Genomic DNA, 18,407 nt, shown 5'->3' on the forward strand with positions numbered 1-18,407 from the left:
GACCGACACGTATACACACAGGACACTCAGGGGACCGACACGTATACTCACAGGACACTCAGGGGACCGACACGTATACACACAGGACACTCAGGGGACCGACACGTATACACACAGGACACTCAGGGGACCGACTCAGGGGACCGACACGTATACACACAGGACACTCAGGGGACCGACACGTATACACACAGGACACTCAGGGGACCGACACGTATACTCACAGGACACTCAGGGGACCGACACGTATACTCACAGGACACTCAGGGGACCGACACGTATACACACAGGACACTCAGGGGACCGACACGTATACTCACAGGACACTCAGGGGACCGACACGTATACTCACAGGACACTCAGGGGACCGACACGTATACACACAGGACACTCAGGGGACCGACACGTATACACACAGGACACTCAGGGGACCGAGCACGTATACTCACAGGACACTCAGGGGACCGAACACGTATACACACAGGACACTCAGGGGGACCGACACGTATACACACAGGACACTCAGGGGACCGACACGTATACTCACAGGACACTCAGGGGACCGACACGTATACTCACAGGACACTCAGGGGACCGACACGTATACTCACAGGACACTCAGGGGACTGACACGTATACACACAGGACACTCAGAAGACAGACACACTCGCACAGGATGGACAGACACACAAACTGGGACGGGCTGGACAATGAGACCTGATGATTGAAAGATATAACTGCACTGTAAACAGTCTTATTACTCATACATATCAGACAAGACCGTTTATGTATAGAAACATGTAATACATTTGTCCTTTTTCTCCACGGCTCATTAAAAAAAAATACATACATTTTACAAAATCGAAACGTTGTCGAGCACTAAAGTAAACCATAAAAACATGTTTGCTCCCCTGACAATAGATTCCAAGACTTGTTAAGTGACATGACATGAAATGAGTAAACTATGCGTAATGACTGACCAAAGAGAACAGAACCATTGCCCTAAGGATAGAAGGTTCTCTGACCGAACCTCAGGGCAATTTTCAGCAGGCTGCCGGTGAGTTTGGGAGACCCTGCCCCCTGCTGGCGACAGAACTGGACAGAACTAACTGTCTAACAGCTAATAATAACAATTAAAACAATTTGACATACATGCTGATACAGCAAAGGAGAACCATGACACAGGATCACTATAAACAAGATCTAAAAATAAAAACAACGCTACAGAGATCATTCATTTATATTATTCTAATATAAAAGTTACCAGGAAAAACAAGTCATTGGAACTGGCAGTGGTGAGTAAACAGTATTGCACTTTGTTAATATAACTAACATAACATTTAAACAATTCACAGTATGATTGGTCCAAGGCAGGACACACAACACTAGTGAGTGTCACTTTGCATTTAGGAAGCTCCTCTTTAGGGGGGGTAATTCCACGTTAAGAGTTTAAAACAAGTCCTGGGTTGTGTTCATTAGGCACCAAATGGAACAACTGAAACGCTCATTTTCAGTTGTAAAATGTTTTAAATGTAACCTAATGAACACAACCCTGTCCTGTCCCCTTCTCTTCCTCCACTATGTGAAGGTCAAGGCATGTAGAATACCCAGGTTTAAAAACATCCTCCTCTCATTAACGGACACAACACCATTACAGACAGACAAGGCGTCTTAAAAAGACATGGAAGTGGGATTCACAGGAGTGAGGCCCAAAAATAGTAGTCTTACATGAGAGAGAGAGGAAGGCGTGGGGAGAGGGGAAGGCAGCAGAGAGAGGACTCAACCGCTCAACCCCAGATCAGGAAAAGGAAATGTCAGTTGCAACGTAATGTTCCAAAATAGCTTTGCTGACTTTTACACGTGCGTGTCCAAAGAGCAAAGTAAGTCAGTCCCACCTCCACCTCTCGAACCCATTGTGAGTTTCTCATAAGGCATTAGGACATCCAGGATGTGCTGTATGATGTCACAAGGTCAACAAGAACCCGGTCATGGCTAGAAGGGATCGAGCTTTTGTCAAATTAACGTCAAAAGCAGATTATTTTGCATTTTAACTAACCCCAACCCTTCTCCTATCCTTAACCGAATTCTCCTAACCTGCTACGAAAACTCAAATCTGACAAAAGTTGGATCCGTCTAGCCATGTCCCAAGAACCTGGATACAGATTAGATCCCTTTTTCAGTTCCAGAACCTTTTTCAGTTCTAGAATCTTTTAGCGGTTCCAGAATAGATTGTTTTTGGCTCAGATTACTGCAAAGTGATTTCAATATAACCCCAGTACTGTAGTCAAAAAGCGAGACAGTTTAAGTTGGTTCCCCAGGTCAACTTGTATTGGTCAGTGAGCAGAGTTCTAGTGCATTATTGTCCAAACTGTACTTCTAATCCTCCACTCCGGTCTCTTCATTCTGGTGATCCAGACACAGATTGACTGGAGGACTGAAGACAAGGTGCCTTTGGTCCAATGGGAATGCTATCCAGGAGGCTCAGGTCCCGGTCAGGATTAAAGATGACGGTTGATTGGGTCAAGGGAATGTCAGTCACTGGATCTTTGACAGGCCATTTGCCAGGAGGAGCTTGAAGGGGATGGTTGTGCGGGACACTGTCAGAGGAAGTTTGTGGAGACCTGTAGAGACATAAAACACATACAACACTTACAATTAACACCAACAATGGAACAAAATGGCATGATTACCTCCAACACAGAGTGAGAAAAATAAAGATTAAAAAGGCAAGATTGGGAGCAAAGAAAGTCCATCAACCACAGAACAGAACAAAAGCTGTTGGGGAGGTAGCGGGAAAGGAGCAGGAGAGGAGAGATGCTATCTATGCCGTGAGGAAGGGTGTGTGTGTGTGTGTGTCCACGGCTCTACGCTCCGAACTGTTGTTTGTGTTGGGCGGAGGGGCAGAGGGGTGTGTGTGTGTGTGTGTGGGCACAGGAGGGCGCCCAGCGGCCAGGCCCACAGGCCCCTAGGGGACTCCTACTCCCCTCCTGTCCTCTTTCACTTTCCTGAGAGAATTGTATAGGCCTTTCTATCTGAGGAAAGGAGACCAGCCCATTGGGAAACATGGCCAGGCCCAGAGCTGGGAAGGGAACACCTTGCTAGCTAGCTCACAGTACAGTCACTCTGAAAACACACCGACTATTGGCAGCTAGCACAACCCTTCTACTGCATAATGAAAGTAACACAATATGACTATCAAATACCTAAGTAAGCAAGATACATATCCAAAAACTGATTGGGGGAGTCGACTACAGCCAAGATAGGTGGACAAATCATGTACAGTTGTTTTTCATTTTAATCCCTTTAAATTGAAGATGTGAAGTTATACAAAAGCATTATTATTCTCAAATCTAAACATAAAAGGCCAACATATAGAAAGGCAGGTAACAGGTTCATAGACAGACATATATTCCTGTAAAGCCCTGATGTAAAAAGGGGCTTTATAAATACATTTGATTGATTGCTTTACGTACCGAAGGCGCGTATGAGTTCTCTCTGCACGGCCCAGGTGAGAGTGTTGATCAGGCAGGCAGAGGTTAGGCCAGCAAACAGAATGTTGTACAGGAACACTATGTGGAAGTTCCCCAGCCAGTTATACCTCCCAAAGTCTCCAAGCAAGTCAAACCGTGTGATCCCTGAAGAACAGATAAGAGAAAGAATGTGATTAGTTTGACACTGAGATTTGACTGTCTATAAACTGCTTAACTGCTCAGCATATCTTCATTTCCCCCCCCATGTATCAATAAAGCTCAGATCCTCTGACTTGACAATACAGCCATATTACTTTCACTAATCCATCTGATTCAGATCTCAAGAGAGGAAGGAAAGAAGGGTGCATTTCTGAAGTACAGTACTTGACCATGGCCAAGGTCACACAGTGTTCATAGTGATTGACTGCATACACATGCCCTCTTGTGTTCAGAAATGATACTACAACAGAAGCTCTGTCTAATAACAGTCGGCAGTCACCTTGTCCTAGAGAGATTTACATGATTATCAAAACGTCAAGCCACTGTAAGCCTACACGAAACACAGCCCTTATTTTAAGTGTTTCTAAAATCCCCTATGGAAAAATAAATGGTGGAAAAATGATTGCAACCGTTTCCCTGTTTGACTGCTATGTTTTATGGGTTATATGACACCTCCACTATGGGGCTCTTCGCATCTCTTTTTGTTCAACTATATGATATGACAAGAACATAGAAACTCAACCTGGGGAACGGGGAGTGCTCTTACCCAGAGTGCGAGAGAAGACGGGCAGTGCGGAGCTGAGGACCAGAAGAGACACGCAGTTCCCAATGATCTGCGTGAGGTTCGTGTCCTGAGAGCGGGGCAGCAGGGAGGTGAAGAGAGGAGAGCTGTAGAAGCCCACAACAGACGACACCATCAGGTAGAGGATAAGGAACACCTGCACTGCTGCTCCCAGAGAACCAAACATGGAGAAGGAGGCCGTCCCCAGGCGAGGGTCCTACACGCAGAGGAAACATACGGTCATTGCAAATCTGTTCTCCTCTATAAAAATGTTCCTACCCTCCCTCCTCCACATGTTTATGTCCTTGGAATTGTTTAGTCTTGAAAATCTATATACAATGTATGGTCCTCAGTCACTCCATATAGGACAGAACAGGCTATTCAGGAGCAAACTTACAGAGGCAATGTCAATGTGCATCGTTAGAATTCAACATATCAATACTGAGCAGATGGGAGTACACTCATACTGTATAGGGTGTCCAATCAAAAACATATTTTGACCAATTGGCAAAATAATATGTTAATTGTGTAGATAATCCTCTAAGATAATCAATGGTGCAAATCTCATGTCTCGATAATAATCCGTTCGAAGGTTATTGGAGTGTTTATCCCTTGTAGGAAAGTCTAAATTAAGCAAGAGAAAAAAAGAAAAAAAGTGGTTAAAAAAAACAACTAATCCAGGAAAATGGCATAGCGTCAGCTAGGCTGGATGCTGTACGAGAATTAAGGCTACCTGACAGGCTCACCGTTGAACTCGTCATCTTTCTTCTCAAATCCGGTGGGACATAAAACAATATAGAGGAAAGATAGATATCTATTCTGCGACATGACATGTAGTATTCTTCATATTTTAGTATACGCTGTTCATATTAATGCGAAGTTCCTGTTCTTTTTTCGAAGACTTCTCACAAAAACAAGCATATCTCTGAAATGTCAACGGAGCACTGAGTGTACCGCAAGTTTTTTATTTTCAAAGCCTTTATTCAGCTCGTGTCATGCTAATTTAACTATTTGCGGCCAACTGTGAAAGACGCCGACCACAATTTAAAATCCTCAAAGGTTTTGGCGAGAAGGCTGCACAGCTCTGTTAACAGAGCTCGGTGCTTATTATCGGATGTACTAAATTAGGAAATCGGACTTTTTTTATATAATGTTAATGTATTGCTAAAGAAAGACCCCACTGAACATGATCATATTTATCTTGGTAAAATGTATTTTAAAACACAATGAAGGGGAAATGTTATCACCAAAGCGTGTTTTCACCCACGTTGGGCAGAGTGGGTAAACACCCTACATGCTATAAGATCAACAGCAGGCTGTCTAGAACAGATGCTATAAAAGCGAATAATCCATACAAAGCCCCTTCCAGCTCACGCAGTCCCTTATTCCCCTTAGTAGAGTCCTCACCCCCATTTCACTAGGCATGGCAGTCTCGTCGAAGAGGAGCTCCAGAACATGGAAACACACCACCAACACACACACCACCGTTAGAGCTAGGAGCAGGAGCATGGCCAGAGGGTAGAACAGGTTCCGCTGCCATGGTGACGCTCTCCTACGCATCTCTGGGGTAGGGAGAGAGAGAGCGAGATGAGGAGAAGGACCACAATGCTGTCCATCTCATTTACATTTGACATTTTTAGTCATTTAGCAGACGCTCTTATCCAGAGCGACTTACAGTTAGTGAGCGCATACATTTTCATACTGGCCCCCCAATGGAAACGAACCCACAACCCTGGCGTTGCAAGCACCATGCTCTACCAACTGAGCTACAGGGGACTGTAGCAGTCAAGCTATTCCTGGAATGTTTTCTAATGCCTGAAAGAAGGCCTTTTATAATCTTCCAATGAATGATCTAACCCTAGTAAGTCAGTCAATACCTAGAGAATTTAATAAAACACCGTATTATTATAGACATCTCGATGGTCTTACCGAGGGCCATTCGTTCGGCCTGGACACTGAGGAACTGCGTCCTCAAAGGCTCCACGTTCACACTGATCCAGCATGCCGTGCTACCCCCTACAAGGAACAGAGCAAGGTCAACACAAACACCACCTCTAGGATGATTCATGGATGTGTGGTACAGTCAGTGTAAGCGTCAGAATGAAATAGAAATACATTAAATTGTTCTATGTTGATAGACTATTCTAGCCCACTGTCGCTGGCCCACTCACTGTTGAGTGTCCTGGAGAGTGAAGCCTCCTCGAACGCAGCACAGTTCATAACCACCTCCACATTCTCCAACAGCTGAGGAAACACAGGGGGTGGCTGTCATTGAGTCATTGGTGTTATGTTATTGTCAATGTTATAACAATGCTACGTTATTGTCAATGATATAACAATGTTATTGTTATAGTGTTCGGTTATTGTCTGTATATGGGAGGAAAAAGTTGGTGGATTGTCATTCACCCGTGGTTTGACCAGTAGGCTCCCGGTGACACTGAACATGCGAGAAAGCCCGAAGGGAGTGCACACTGAAGGGAGACGGGAAGAGGTGTCAGGCAGGATTCATACACATTAATATCTGGCCATGACCAACCCATCACAAGTTAAGCAGCCAGTGAGGCAGATGGACGAGACATAGTAGAGGTGTACTCACGTAGGAGCAGCAGCACTCCACACATAGAGATGGCAGAGTAGAGGTAAGGAAGGTAGTACTCCCACATGTCTGAGATGGGAGAGACAACAGGTCATAAGAAAAGGACTTTGATACCTGGTTCTCAAAAAATAAAGGACACCAATTCAATTCTTCAAAATACTTAGCCATTGCGAACAGTTGCAAAATGGCTTGAATGAATAGCAAAGTCAAAGATCAACTCACCGTAGAGGCTCTCCCTGGCGGTGTGGTTGTTAAGCAGGGCCACAAACACCCACACCATGCCCAGCACCAGCAGAGTTAGCAGCAGCAGCACCACCGCCGTCTCATACACCCGCGCCATCACCCCCTTCTTACAGCCCACAAAGCCCTCCGACTCGGTGAAGAAGTAGGCGAAGGGCATGAGGAAGACCAGGGACAGGTTGGAGAACAGGAACACTAGGTTCCATAAGCCTGGTGAAGAGAAAGAAGAGAGAAAGATAGTCAAAACATTTCATTACAAAGTTAGGTAATATCATAAAATGGATATATATCTATCAACAGACAACCACCACAGTGAGGCGCAGCCTTGCCGTGAAGCGCAAAACTTTTTTGGGGGCATACAGTACACTAACATCTGTAGAGCTTTCTGGAAATAAGCTAGAGGGACTAGAGTTGACAGTGCTCCCTATGAATGTTCCGTGAGATTTAATATTTGGGGCCCACTTCCCTTTGACTGCTAGTTTGTGGAGCTCATGTTTAATTTCTGTGAAAGAGCTCAAAGACTCACCACAACATGGAATATTATTACATAACAGGCAACTGTGCTAGATTCACAAAACCATAATTATGAGTCATTCATTTTGTTTTGGAGCTCATTGACTATCAATACTTGACATTCAAATGCAGTTTTAAAACAGAATGGTGTTCATGTTTGGGGCTATGGGAGGTCTGACTGAGTGAATTAACTACTATGGATTTGTACGGAGTGGTGATCCCGGGACCACCCAAAAAAAAAAATTAGAGAAAGTGCTGGATAAAGCGTGAAAGGCAAATATATAAAAAACGTGGAGCAGTATTGGGTGTTGTTTTGGTGTAAACATGGCTCAGTACCGTGAATGAGCGATCCGTTGAGCCACTGCATGTAGTAGCTGTGAGGGAAGATGAGCAGCACCTCGTTGGACAGGATGGAGATGGGAAGCAGCAGCACAGCACACACTGCCACAGAGAGGGTGAACGTACACAGCCATAGCCTAGAGAGGAAGAGAGAAAAGTGAGTGAGACATTTGTGTGCTGTAACGAGGGTGTCTGTCGTATTGATTAAATGTACGTTGTATTTTTATGTCATTTGGACAATACAGTATTGTATCGTGTGTGTGTAATATATATATATATACATACAGTGAGGGAAAAAAGTATTTGATCCCCTGCTGATTTTGTACGTTTGCCCACTGACAAAGAAATGATCAGTCTATAATTTTAATGGTAGGTTTATTTGAACAGTGAGAGACAGAATAACAACAAAAAAAATCCAGAAAAACGCATGTCAAAAATGTTATAAATTGATTTGCATTTTAATGAGGGAAATAAGTATTTGACCCCTCTCAATCAGAAAGATTTCTGGCTCCCAGGTGTCTTTTATACAGGGTATCGAGCTGAGATTAGGAGTACACTCTTAAGGGAGTGCTCCTAATCTCAGTGTGTTACCTGTATAAAGACACCTGTCCACAGAAGCAATCAATCAATCCGATTCCAAACTCTCCACCATGGCCAAGACCAAAGAGCTCTCCAAGGATGTCAGGGCAAGATTGTAGACCTACACAAGGCTGGAATGGGCTACAAGACCATCGCCAAGCAGCATGGTGAGAAGGTGACAACAGTTGGTGCGATTATTCGCAAATGGAAGAAACACAAAATAACTGTCAATCTCCTTCGGCCTGGGGCTCCATGCAAGATCTCACCTCGTGGAGTTGCAATGATCATGAGAACGGTGAGGAATCAGCCCAGAACTACACGGGAGGATCTTGTCAATGATCTCAAGGCAGCTGGGACCATAGTCACCAAGAAAACAATTGATAACACACTACGCCGTGAAGGACTGAAATCCTGCAGCGCCGCAAGATCCCCCTGCTCAACAAAGCACATATACATGCCCGTCTGAAGTTTGCCAATGAACATCTGAATAATTCAGAGGAGAACTGGGTGAAAGTGTTGTGGTCAGATGAGACCAAAATTGAGCTCTTTGGCATCAACTCAACTCGCCGTATTTGGAGGAAGAGGAATGCTGCCATGACCCCAAGAACACCATCCCCACCGTCAAACATGGAGGTGGAAACATTATGCTTTGGGGGTGTTTTTCTGCTAAGGGGACAGGACAACTTCACCGCATCAAAGGGACGATGTACGGGCGATGTACCTTCAAATTTGGGTGAGAACCTCCTTCCCTCAGCCAAGGCATTGAAATGGGTCGTGATGGGTATTCCAGCATGACAATGACCCAAAACACACGGCCAAGGTAACAAAGGAGTGGCTCAAGAAGAAGCACATTAAGGTCCTGGAGTGGCCTAGCCAGTCTCCAGACCTTAATCCCATAGAAAATCTGTGGAGGGAGCTGAAGGTTCGAGTTGCCAGGACGTCAGCCTCGAAGCCTTAATGACTTGGAGAAGATCTACAAGAGAGAGTGGGACAAAATCCCTCCTGAGATGTGTGCAATCCTGGTGGCCAACTACAAGAAACGTCTGACCTGTGTGATTGCCAACAAGGGTTTTGCCACCAAGTACTAAGTCATGTTTTGCAGAGGGGTCAAATACTTATTTCCCTCATTAAAATGCAAATCAATTTATAACATTTTGGACATGCGTTTTTCTGGATTTTTTTTGTTGTTATTCTGTCTCTCACTGTTCAAATAAACCTACCATTAAAATTATAGACTGATAAATTCTTTGTCAGTGGGCAAACGTACAAAATCAGCAGGGGATCAAATACTTTTTTCCCTCACTGTACATACATACATACATACATACATATACATACACACACACACACAGTGGGGAGAACAAGTATTTGATACACTGCCGATTTTGCAGGTTTTCCTACTTACAAAGCATGTAGAGGTCTGTAATGTTTATCATAGGTACACTTCAACTGTGAGAAACGGAATCTAAAACAAAAATCCAGAAAATCACATTGTATGATTTTTAAGTAATTAATTTGCATTTTATTGCATGACATAAGTATTTGATCACCTACCAACCAGTAAGAATTCCAGCTCTCACAGACCTGTTAGTTTTTCTTTAAGAAGCCCTCCTGTTCTCCACTCATTACCTGTATTAACTGCACCTGTTTGAACTCGTTACCTGTATAAAAGACACCTGTCCACACACTCAATCAAACAGACTCCAACCTCTCCACAATGGCCAAGACCAGAGAGCTGTGTAAGGACATCAGGGATAAAATTGTAGAACTGCACAAGGCTGGGATGGGCTACAGGACAATAGGCAAGCAGCTTGGTGAGAAGGCAACAACTGTTGGTGCAATTATTAGAAAATGGAAGAAGTTCAAGATGACGGTCAATCACCCTCGGTCTGGGGCTCCATGCAAGATCTCACCTCGTGGGGCATCAATGATCATGAGGTAGGTGAGGGATCAGCCCAGAACTACACGGCAGGACCTGGTCAATGACCTGAAGAGAGCTGGGACCACAGTCAAAAAGAAAACCATTAAAATCCTGCAGCGCACGCAAGGTCCCCCTGCTCAAGCCAGCGCCTGTCCAGGCCCGTCTGAAGTTTGCCAATGACCATCTGGATTATCCAGAGGAGGAATGGGAGAAGGTAATGTGGTCTGATGAGACAAAAATAGAGCTTTTTGGTCTAAACTCCACTCGCCGTGTTTGGAGGAAGAAGGATGAGTACAACCCCAAGAACACCATCCCAACCGTGAAGCATGGAGGTGGAAACATCATTCTTTGGGGATGCTTTTCTGCAAAAGGGGACAGGATGACTGCACCGTATTGAGGGGAGGATGGATGGGGCCACGTATCGCGAGATCTTGTCCAACAACCTCCTTCCCTCAGTAAGAGCATTGAAGATGGGTCGTGGCTGGGTCTTCCAGCATGACAATGACCCGAAACACACAGCCAGGGCAACTAAGGAGTGGCTCCGTAAGAAGCATCTCAAGGTCCTGGAGTGGCCTAGCCAGTCTCCAGACCTGAACCCAATATAAAATCTTTGGAGGGAGCTGAAAGTCTGTATTGCCCAGCGACAGCCCCAAAACCTGAAGGATCTGGAGAAGGTCTGTATGGAGGAGTGGGCCAAAATCCCTGCTGCAGGTGTGTGCAAACCTGGTCAAGACCTACAGGAAACGTATGATCTCTGTAATTGCAAACAAAGGTTTCTGTACCAATATTAAGTTCTGCTTTTCTGATGTATCAAATACTTATGTCATGCAATAAAATGCAAATTAATTACTTAAAAATCATACAATGTGATTTTCTGGATTTTTGTTTTAGATTCCGTCTCTCACAGTTGAAGTGTACCTATGATAAAAAATTACAGACCTCTACATGCTTTGTAAGTAGGAAAACCTGCAAAATCGGCTGTGTATCAAATACTTGTTCTCCCCACTGTATATATGAGTGTGTGTGTGTTTTGGATGCTAGTTGCTCTGGGTGGGGAGGGAGGAAGGGAATATCAGCGAAAGGACAAAGGGCAAGGAGGACAGTTACACAGGCCAAGTGGCCAGGCTGTGTCATCTCGTTATGTCACATCGACTCAGATACTAGCTCAAATACTCTGCCCACACACAGACACTCTAATCACAGACTGAGTGAGTCAACGTGCAGACTGCTGCTAGGTCAGTTAATCATTACGGCTCTTTACTTACGCAATTTTGTTGGCGGTTGCATCTTCAATGTCATCTGGAAAATGGTGGAAAACATACAAGTGAGTGCTTCACAGCTATACCAACAGGCAAGTGAGGCAAGCTAGTAATGACTAAAGGAATGTGAGCATCTTGACAACTGAGGGGAAACCTTGACAACAGAAGCCTCCAACCCCTTTACCCAGACAGATAAGAGTTGAAATGGTGTCGGGGCAATGGATGTTACCTAGAGTGTTTGGAGGAGGGATATACTTAGAAAAACAGTGCGAGATATTGGTGAGAAACTAAGGTAGCACCGATCGACACGGACAGGGGGGAAAATAAGTAGTTGGCCTCAAAAATAGAGATATGCAGAATACACCATGTTCAAGACACAAAGAACAAGATTCTGTATAGGTCAGTAGGAGGAACTGAAGCGTGTGGAAAAAGAAGTGAAAAAACATGCACGGAGCAAGAGAAACCAGTTCGCAGCATCCCAATCGATTCACAGAACACATCTTCAACACTACACCATTCAAATTAAACTGCGAGGCACAAATGTTCTGCTGGTGGTGTTGACTGACTGCTGAGAACATTCATTGGAAACAACACTGTACTCCTAATGCAGAGCAGGTTAAGCCGACTCTTTCCAAAACCCAATAAATACACTGGCTGGCTAGGCTCAGTGGACTGGCCCACCTCCAAACAGCCAAACTTCTGCAGAGCCAGTGCGATACAGCTACAGGCCAGGCTTGTTATGTTGGAGCGGATGTGCTTCAGCGGTTTTCAATAACCAGCCTTTACTGGAATGATTACATAAGGTACATAACCAATTGCATTTGCACAGCCACACTTCAACACAAGGCTTTCAATTCAAGTGAATAGGATTAGGGCTGTGGCGGTCACAAAATTGTCAGCTGGTGATTGTCAAGCAAATAACTGTCGGTCTCACGGTAATTGACCGTTAATTAACAAACACATTTAGCATCTCCTGGCTTCCACACATAGCCTAGAAGCCACTGATGCAGATCTTTGGAACATCTACATTTAAAAAAGTCTAATAAATCCATGTAATATAGCCTACACCTTCACAATAAATCCATTATTTATTTAAGACCGGTCTAAAGAAACATGAAGAAAATGTAGTCTATTTCAGAAGAACAGAATCGCATACTCTGAGTTGTCCTTATGTTAGGTCCTGATCTGGCTATGACAAATGGCTGTGGGCTACACTAGTTTATTTAGCAGACAAGATTTTCTTAGAATTCCGTGGCATTATTTTATAGTATGAAGAATACAATTGAACAAAGCTGAATAAAATAGAAAGGATATTTTCTCCAAACGATTTGAGGGAGTGCGCACATGCGACTATTCTGTGTTGAGTGGTTAACAAAGAACTAGGTATTCCTATATGCTTAATTTAGAGTTATTCATGCATCTTTAGTTGTTCTACAAACATTGGGCTATATGTTTTGATTTTTATTACATTGTAATGCTGCATGATGCGACTAATGATGATTAGAAAAAAGTTGCATGAAAAGCATGAGCTCTGCTTTGTTGATTTTTTTGCGCAGACTGCACACTTCATCAGTCTCTCATTCACAATTTGACAAGCACTTGCTAATGCCTCCCGGCGGCATCCCCTTTGTGTAGCCGTAATGCACCCTAAAAAAATCCATGCCTTTTGCGGCCAGTGGCCGTTGTGCCCTTGGCCCAGAGTGCTGCGTTGTGCCCTTCTCCGAAGCACCTCTCACTCACATGGCTCACGTGATCGGGTCTTTCTCACAGGCTACAAATGAAGACAGACACGTCGGGGGACGCAACTGCGCGCGTTCTTATCGAATTCCGAGGTGCATATTGAATATATTGGAAGAAATGTCCACATTTACTTTTCGTCAGCCAACAAGATGAGTAGGCCTAACAAACAGCAAAAGCACTAGCCTATCTCAATCTACTATCCCCCATAGTACAAAAGTTGACCTATTCTATTCTGTGCGATAAATAAATACTCCAAAACATAGTCTGAGACAGTTGTGGTATGCGATAGATCTCAAATTAATACAACCACTAGCATAAAAAAAACGTTTTTACGCAATGAAGCTGACTCAACATATCAGAACGTTTAGCTTAAAATGTTGATAAACTATTAGGCTATTTCTTCACATTATAAGCCCAGCAACGCGCACACAGCAGTAGGCTTTATGCGCAAATGTTCTATTAGCGGGAAAACACCATTATAAAAAGTGACTACAAATGCGATTACGCATGTAATGCTTTTATTATAAAAGGTGCATTTTTATGGTGGAAATGATCTTCCCCAAACTTGAAACTCATGCGCTGCTTCTGTATGCCAGTTAGGCTCTACACCACTTGTAAAGCGGATTAAATGTGCTTAATTTTAAGAAGTTATCTGGCCACTTTAGTTGTGATCCAAACCTTATCAAAACATATAGGCCTATGTGTTCTTGAAATTTTCCGGATTGACTGACCTTCATGTGTTAAAGTAATGATGGACTGTGGTTCTCTTTGCTTATTTGAGCTGTTCTTGACATAATATGGACTTTGGATTTTACCAAATATGGCTATCTTCTGTATACCACCCCTACCTTGTCACAACACAACTGATTGGCTCAAACGCATTAAGGAAAGAAATAGCAAAAATTTATTTTTAACAAGGCACACCTGTTAATTGAAATGCATTTCAGGTGACTACCTCATAAAGCTGGTTGAGAGAATGCCAAGAGTGTGCAAAGCTGTCATCAAGGCAAAGGGTGGCTACTTTGAAGAATCTCAAATATAAAATATATTTTGATTTGTTTAACACTTTTTTGGTTACTACATGATTCCATGTGTTATTTCATCGTTTTGATGTCTTCACTATTATTCTACAATGTAGAAAATAGTAAAAATAAAGAAAAACCCTGGAATGAGTAGGAGTGTCCAAACTTTTGACTGGTACTATATATATTGATTTAGAATGAACCATTATCATGCACCGTCTCAAAATAGGGGCAGGGGAAAAAAATACATGTCATCTATACACTTAAAATAACGAATGGAGGACGCTTTTCCCGCGGTTCATTTTCATGCCAGCCAGGTAGGCTATACTCCTGTTGTAAAGATAAGCAATGTGCTTAATATTAGAAAAGTTGAGAAATAAATTGTAGGCCTATAGAAAGCTGATGGGATCCTGCTCTTTTTAATAGAGACCATCACTCTGTTTTCTCACGCAATTGCATAGCCTATAGAAATGTTGCGCAACATGAGCTCATGGGCTGTCATGAAGTGTTTGATTAAATTTTTGATTACATTTGCATTGATGTCAGAGTGAATAGAGGGACAATAGAGTGCTGAGTACCAGGCAGTTAGCAAGTTTGGTAGAATACTAATGACCATCAGCAGCATCAGAGCTTGGAGAAGCCCAATTACCGTGACTAAACGGTTACGTTGAATTTGACTGCCTTCATGACTCGTGACCGCCGGGGTGGCGGTAATACGGTCACCGCAACAGCCCTAAATAGGATATAAGGTGTTGGATGTCGTCACTGATTTGGTTCACTTGAGAGCCGCACATACTGTACATTTAACTTTAGTGGCAGGAAGCACAGTACTGTAAATCCTCAAATTGACAGCAACTTGAAAAACTCCTTTGTTTTGCATTTGTTATAGCATAGGGCAGGCGATGGGCTATACCAGGAGTTCCAAACTTTTTCACTCAGGCCCCCCTTCCAGCACTGGGGAACATCTTGCCCCCCACACGTTTATTTCTATGGCACAAGCACTGTTCATGACAAACTGTTCACACCCATCTTGTAGGCAGAGAGAAAATGTTGCAGGTGTAAAGCTTATTTTCTGCAATTCTACACATTTTGTCATGGGGTGCAGAATTATTTTTGTAGTGTTAAAGCTAATTTGTTTGCAATTCTATAAACATGTCTAATGTGAAATTTGAGTGACAAACATTACTACAAAATCTAGGGGCTAAAAAACATTAGCTGACATGGCTAATTTATCTAGACATTTCTCACAAGTTATAAATAGCTCTCTAAAGTATGCAATGACTGACATGACAAGAGGAAAACTGATGATGCACTACCCAATTTCGAAATAGCACCTTATGCATTCTACTACTGCAACTTTCAAGAGTAAGTTGAAAGCCGGACTGAGTTCCTTTTTTTGGGGGGGGGGGGACTAGGCAAACATATCCATACTCACCCGTGACATAGTCCGCATTCTTCTTGAAGTGAGTGAGGATGAGGTAGGACAGAATGTAGAGGCAGGTGAAGAGGAGGACACAGATCTGCAGAGAGGAAACAAAAACAAACATTGGTACCGTTTTTCTATTTGCAGGATGTGCTTTGACTTGACAGTCCTGACAGTTGCGTCATTAGCTTTTTAGGCAAATGTGCAGTTTAGTTCACTTTTATCCAAATATAAGTAGAAGCAGAATATACATATTGAACCAGCATAATACCAACCCAAGTCTAGCAGCCCTTCTAAAAAGAGTCAAAGGAAACACATAGTAAGTTAGAACTGCACGATATAGGCAAATGTGCCTATTTATTTTGTGTTAAAAGAAAAGGATCAAATTTGGTTTATATTCAAACTTCAGGTGGCTAGGCTACCTAGACCTTAGCAATCAAATTATTGACTGGAATTAATCAATCAACACAACAATAGTGATGACATACTGTGTGAGTAACTTTTTAATTACAGATGCAACCCTGCATAAAGCAAGCTCAGCCCTGTTAGTTCTATTGTCCAATCGCAGTTGTCCATTTTGTTTGTTTAAACCATATGACCTGATTAGAAAATAATCTGGTCCCATCATAGCTCATAAAACATAATTTAGCTGTAAAACTTTACTGTCATACCATCCAAATTAGGGTCTGGAGTTTTACCTGGTTAGGTTAGCCCAGTGGTTCTCAAACCTCTCATAGGGACCTACAGACATTTCACAATTTTGTTTTAGCCCTGAACGAGTTCACCCGATTCACCTAATCAAGGGTTAGTTGACAAGTTGAATCAGGTGTGCTAGTTCTGGAATAGATAAAATACATGGAACGGCTGGGGGTCCACGAGGAGAGGTTTGAGAACCACTTGGTCAGTCTGTATTGAAATTCCCCACCACTCTTGGACCCGTGGTGCCACCTCTAAATTAACACAATGTTACAAATGAAGAAACATATCCTATAAGTATGCTCTACCATCTCGAAATTTCGACTTAGCCTCCTAAAATGTTTAAATAGTATCGGCATAATGTTGTTGTTTTTTAAGTGGCGGGAATGGGCTTCCATAAAAAAAATTGACATTACAGATATGGATCGCTTGCGATATGGATATTGCACATGTCAACATTGCAATTTCGATGTGAATTCGATTAATTGTGAAGCCCTACAGTAGATACAAGTTTATATCCACCTCATACAATTATTGTCCCTAAAAAACTGAACCAATAGGGTAGCTTTTAGAGCTGGTACCCGGGGACTGGGAGCACACAGTGTACCTGGGATACCTACAGTGCATTTGTAAAGTATTCAGACCCCTTGACTTTTTCCACATTTTGTTACGTTACAGACATTCAAAAATTGATAAAATTGTTTTTTTCCCCCTCATCAATCTACACACACACAAAGCAAAAACCGGTTTAGACATTTTTGCACATTTATTAAAAATAAAAAACAGAAATATCACATTTACATTCAGACCCTTTACTCAGTTCTTTGTTGAAGCACGTTTGGCAGCGATTACAGCCGAGTCTTCTTGGGTATGACACTACAAGCTTTGCAAACCTGTATTTGCAGAGTTTCTCCCATTCTTCTATGCATATCCTCTCAAGCGCTGTGAGAGGAGAGAGAACAGGACCAAAGATACGGCGCCAGTGCAAGATAACAGGGAGAGAAAGCAGGACAAACGTCGGTCTCAATGTTTTGAACTGAAGCAAGTTTTTTCAGGTCACAACAAGCTATGACTTTCACATCAAAATGCATGCCCATCATCCACTTTAATGACAAGTGAGAGAGCCCAGGGCTGGTTTTCCTAAAGCCTTCATTGCTAAAGTAGCCTATGTTATTTCTCTCGACAACCCAGGCTCACACCACTTTGGGTGCTTTGGGAAACCCAGCCCAGATCACCACAAGTGACACTTTACCACGATCTTCTATAGTGAGATGGTTATTGGTTACAAAGAGGCATTCATGACAAAGGCCAAGAGAGACAGATGGGTGTCTCCAAATGACCAGTTTATCCAGTTGAAGAGAGGGAGAGATGGAAAGGGGGTGAGAGTGGGGGACTAGGATGAGAAGAAAAAGGGTGCAACTACACAGACCTAAACCCCAACGAGGCGCAACATACAGCCAGCCTGAATTAATTTAGGCCCATCTACTCTGTAGTATTTTGCAAGGGAGTAGACTCCTTGACCGACTGAACATTGATTTAATCCCATTTAAGCTTATAGTCATTTAAGCTGTCTGCTGCCCTGGTTGTCTGGGGTAAACATCCGAGCCAAGCCAGACAAAGCTGAGCTGTACTGGGTTGGCTATGCATCAACTATAGCTGCCGCCTGGAACCGTGCTGGAAAGGACAAGGTGAACAGGAAAGATATATTGCTCTTTACAAATGTACCTAAGGACAAGGACCACATCTTCCAAATTACCTAATTATAGCCCAACTCAATTGAACCAATGACCAGCCACATGCGGGCAACTATTACAAAATAGCACTGTGA

At 43.1% G+C, this 18,407-nt stretch overlaps 1 protein-coding gene across 2 annotated transcripts in view; it reads right to left on the reverse strand.

Annotated features, from left to right (window-relative positions):
* Positions 1-704: 704 nt before the first annotated feature.
* LOC121545861 (limb region 1 homolog-like protein) overlaps positions 705-18,407 on the reverse strand; it is a 30,891-nt gene continuing 13,188 nt past the window's right edge. For both annotated transcript variants that reach the window (XM_041856736.2, XM_041856737.2), the window contains exons 3-14: positions 15,896-15,980; positions 11,705-11,738; positions 7,937-8,076; positions 7,070-7,297; positions 6,848-6,916; positions 6,658-6,722; positions 6,423-6,495; positions 6,181-6,267; positions 5,659-5,813; positions 4,237-4,468; positions 3,474-3,635; positions 705-2,621 (exon numbers count right to left, since the gene is read on the reverse strand). In XM_041856736.2, coding sequence (XP_041712670.1) covers positions 2,536-2,621; positions 3,474-3,635; positions 4,237-4,468; positions 5,659-5,813; positions 6,181-6,267; positions 6,423-6,495; positions 6,658-6,722; positions 6,848-6,916; positions 7,070-7,297; positions 7,937-8,076; positions 11,705-11,738; positions 15,896-15,980 — 1,416 coding nt within the window. In that variant the 3' untranslated portion in view covers positions 705-2,535. The remainder of the gene's footprint in view (positions 2,622-3,473; positions 3,636-4,236; positions 4,469-5,658; positions 5,814-6,180; positions 6,268-6,422; positions 6,496-6,657; positions 6,723-6,847; positions 6,917-7,069; positions 7,298-7,936; positions 8,077-11,704; positions 11,739-15,895; positions 15,981-18,407) is intronic.

The sequence above is a fragment of the Coregonus clupeaformis genome, chromosome 30, assembly GCF_020615455.1.
Source record: "Coregonus clupeaformis isolate EN_2021a chromosome 30, ASM2061545v1, whole genome shotgun sequence".
Lineage (NCBI taxonomy): Eukaryota > Metazoa > Chordata > Actinopteri > Salmoniformes > Salmonidae > Coregonus > Coregonus clupeaformis.